General features: G+C 40.1%; 1 protein-coding gene across 1 annotated transcript; it reads left to right on the forward strand.

Annotated features, from left to right (window-relative positions):
- The first annotated feature begins 1,499 nt into the window (after positions 1–1,499).
- LOC147487901 (uncharacterized) lies at positions 1,500–2,234 on the forward strand. Its single transcript, XM_086574183.1, has one exon. It carries the CDS (start codon positions 1,500–1,502, stop codon positions 2,232–2,234), a length of 735 nt encoding a protein of 244 aa, XP_086430309.1.
- The last annotated feature ends 1,796 nt before the right edge of the window (positions 2,235–4,030 follow it).

Below are 4,030 nucleotides of genomic sequence, written 5' to 3' on the forward strand. Positions count from 1 at the left end.
CCCCTGCTGACCACCAACAATAGACTATCCAACCAGAAATAAATGTCGCTAACGGCACAGAACAAGTTGATTGGCAACTACTCGCTTCGATCCGAGAGTCACGAAGGAAAGAAAGACTCATCAACTAGAAAGACATACTTGAATGCTGAATGCTATGAGTCAAGAGAGAAAGAATTACTAGACAGAATGGCATTGACCAGATATAAGTACACGAGAGAATGACTATCACCAACCATAAATACGATACAATAAGGCACTCCCTTGCTTACGCTTCGAGATACCCTTCGGTAGGTAAAGAAAGTTTTTCCCGATTCCAAAATGACTCCAAATCCTTCCTAATTACCTTCCCTACTAGTGTAGTGTCTACTTAATGAGTCGTGAATTAGATTGGATGGGACGATGGGGAATAAAATTAGGAGTTGTGGAAAGGACTGAAGATACTATGTATCAAGACTCATGATAGGATCTGAGTGCTTAGTCATTCAATATTTGATGGGTGATTTTTATTCTTATAGAAATAAAGTATAAAAAAAAAAAGGAAAGAATTTTTTCATTTCTCTTCGGTAACCCCCGCCAAGAATAGTTTAGGCTGTGTCCCGATTGCTTCACAGAAACAGAGACAGTAAAGCTTAGAAAAAATGGAAGATAGAGCTCGAAGTGAGTTTGTTTGTTACACTCTGCTGTCGAAAGTCCCACGTCTCTAACTCCCTTTCAAAGCACGCCGGAATTGAATCCATGCAGTAGTTATCCCAAGGAGTTGCTAGTGATTAGATCTATTTCTTCTTTTACGACATTTCGACTTCTTTGTTAACTTCTTTGTCTTTATGGGCATGTCCTGACAATCTGTAGAAGTCGGTGGTGAAGTGAAAGTCTCGGATGAAGCAATTCATGCATTTGCAAGCACAACTCCAAGTCCTTTTGTCTCTGATGCTGTTGGGGCTTGATCCCGGGATTCTTCTTTCCTCAATTCGACTTGGGGCCAACCCCATCTATTCTAGTGAACACAAGAGCACCCCGTCTTTAAGGACAAGCATCGGTGTAGCCCTCTCTTTACTTTTCTACGTTTGCCTCTACAACTAGCCATCTTGCCCAATTTGGTTCACCGGCTTGTGTTTTGGCTTTTCGCTTGGACCCGACCTTTAAAGAATGTCGCTGGATTGGAATTCATTCCACTCTACGAAGCAAGTAAGTATGAAACTAATCTAATACATTCTCGGTTGGAACCAGTTGTTTTGGTTCTTGAATTGGTCTCATCGTTAGCAAACGGGCACCTACGAAGCTGATAAGCCGTTGAAACCTTTGGCCGACCCGAGGTCACACATCTTTCTGCCGAAAACAATTCGTTTTAACTGGGCCAAGTTAACCATCCCCAGAGCCTAGTTAAATGATTGTTTTTTTATATTTACCTTGAATCTTCAAAATACATTGTAATGATAAGAATCAGGTGTTGGAATATGAGGGGATTCAACCAAGGGTTCAAACATTATGAAGTAAAAGAGATGATAAGGAAGTTTGAGCTAAGCATTATGGGGCTACTAGAAACAAGAGTCAAGGAAGTGAATATGGCACAAGTACTGAATATGGTATGTAATGGATGGCAATGCGAACACAATTATAGTAGTGATGATCTGGGAAGAGTATGGCTCTGTTGGAACACACAAGAATGCTACATGGTTTTGATTTTAAAGGATGGGCAGAGTATTACTATGGAGTGTACCATGATTAATGGTAAGAAGTTCTTGGTAACTATGTTGTATGCTTCAAACAACATGATTAGCAGGAGAACATTATGGAATGACCTAGTCAATATCTCTGACACGACGCTACCATGGATAATTTTAGGGGACTTTAACTCAGTTCTTAATGCTCAGGAAAGGGTGGGTGCCTCAGAAACAAGAACTGTACACTTTCAAGACCTCCTTGATTGTGTTATAATGGCTGGATTGGTTGATATGAGATATAAAGGCCATTTTTTCACTTGGAGCAATAAGCAAGAGAATAGAGCTTGGAGAAAGTTAGATAGGGTTTTAGTTAATGCTGAATGGGTAAGCAAGTTTGGGGATACACAAGCTGAATTCCTGAATCAAGGAGCTACATCAGGCCACACGCCAATGGTGGATTCAAGAGAGAGGGTTTGCAGAAACAGTAGAGGAGGCGTGGGCAATCGAAGTAGTTGGGAATCCAATGTACACCTTCATGAGGAGGCTGAAGAATGTAAAGCTGGAACTGATTAAGTGGAATCGAGAGGTAGTGGGACAGATACAATCTAGAGCAGACACGACAAAGAAACAAATGAATGAGGTGCAGACTAAACTAGAAGTGGATCCTATTAATCAGAATCTTATTAAGGAAGAGAGGATAGTCATAAAGGAGTATGTGAAGGCAGCAAAAACAGAAGAGTCTTTCTACAAACAGAAATCGAGGGATCAGACTATAATTCTGGGGGATAACAACACGGAATACTTCTTTAAGTCGGTTAAGACAAGAAGAAGTACAAACAAAATAACTTGTTTGAAAGATGCACAAAGGAAAGTCTTAGAGGATTTGGAAGACATTGGCGAGGAATGTGTTAACTATTACAAGTAACTATTCAGTCCAAAGGATTTACAAATGGTAAGCTTTGCTGATTTTGAAGGAACGCATGCAAGGGAAACAGTAACACAAGAGGAAAATGATCAGATGCAAGGGCAGATCTCGAGAGATGAGATTATTGAAGCTTTAGTAGATATAGATAATGACAAAGCACTGGGAATGGATGGATTCAATTCACTGTTCTTCAAGGCATGTTGGAGGATCATAGGTGATGATTTTGTCAAAGCAATAAGGAATTTCTTTAACTCAGGAAGAATGCTCAATGAGGTAAGTGCTACATGTATTACTCTAATTCCAAAGTTCAATGCCCTACAACTCTCGGAGAGTACAGGCCTATTGCATGTTGCACGGTCCTGTACAAATACATTACAAAGATTTTAACTAGAAGAATGAAGGATTTCATGCCCAGAGTGGTAACACATAACCAATCAGCTTTCATCTCAGGAAGAAGCATACAAGATAACATATTGCTGTCACATGAGCTAGTTCACAACTATCATAGAGAGTCATACCCTCCGAGATGTATGGCTAAGATTGATCTAAAGAAGGCATACGACTGCGTGAGATGGGAAGCAGTTATTTTTGCATTGAAGAGAATTGGTGTACCTGAGAAGTTCCTCAATTGGGTTAAAGTGTGTATGGAAACTGCTACATACTCAGTGATGTTAAATGGCTCTCCATATGGGCACTTCAGAAGCACCAGAGGTATAAGACAAGGAGATCCAATGTCACTGTTTCTGCTTGTTCTTGTCATGGATCTGTTCACTGATCAAATGATGAGAAGCGTTGCGGAAGGGAGGTACAAGTTACATTTTAAATGTCATGATCCATTTATTACTCACCTCTCATTTGCAGATGACTTACTTGCATTCATACAAGGTGAAGAGGACACACAGCTAGGTGTCTAAGCCAAAACCTCCAGAAATTCAAGCAATGTGCAGGCCCAAAAGTAAACATAAACAAGATTCAAGTATTCTTCTCCGGAATGGACCAACATCTATGTAATGCAATCCAAAATGCATTACAATTCCCTATGGGAACTCTGCCAGTTGGGTATCTGGGGCTTCCATTGATTACAACAAGAATGAAATCATTAGACTGCATGTCATTATATGGAAGAGTTCAGAAAAGAATACAGAGCTGGAAAGGAAAGTCACTGTCTTATGCAGGGAGATTACAGCTCATCAAAGCAGTACTCAATAACTTGAGCATATACTGGACTGCTTCGTTCATACTTCCTATGAAAACTATTGAATACATCAATAGATTATGCAAAAAATTCTTATGGAAAGGGCCAGACCTTATGACAGCTAATGCTCTAATTAGTTGAGAGGACGTGTGTTTCCCTTTTGATGAAGGAGGACTGGGAAGGGATTTGAAAATAGCAAACAAGGCGGCAAACCTGAAGCAAGTATGGCAAATTGCAAGTAACAAGGAA

The sequence above is a fragment of the Coptis chinensis genome, chromosome 7, assembly GCF_015680905.1.
Source record: "Coptis chinensis isolate HL-2020 chromosome 7, ASM1568090v1, whole genome shotgun sequence".
NCBI lineage: Eukaryota > Viridiplantae > Streptophyta > Magnoliopsida > Ranunculales > Ranunculaceae > Coptis > Coptis chinensis.

Bases quoted from the DNA above. Each gene is read 5' to 3' on its own strand.
- LOC147487901 (XM_086574183.1), top strand. From the start codon at position 1,500: ATGATAAGGAAGTTTGAGCTAAGCATTATGGGGCTACTAGAAACAAGA.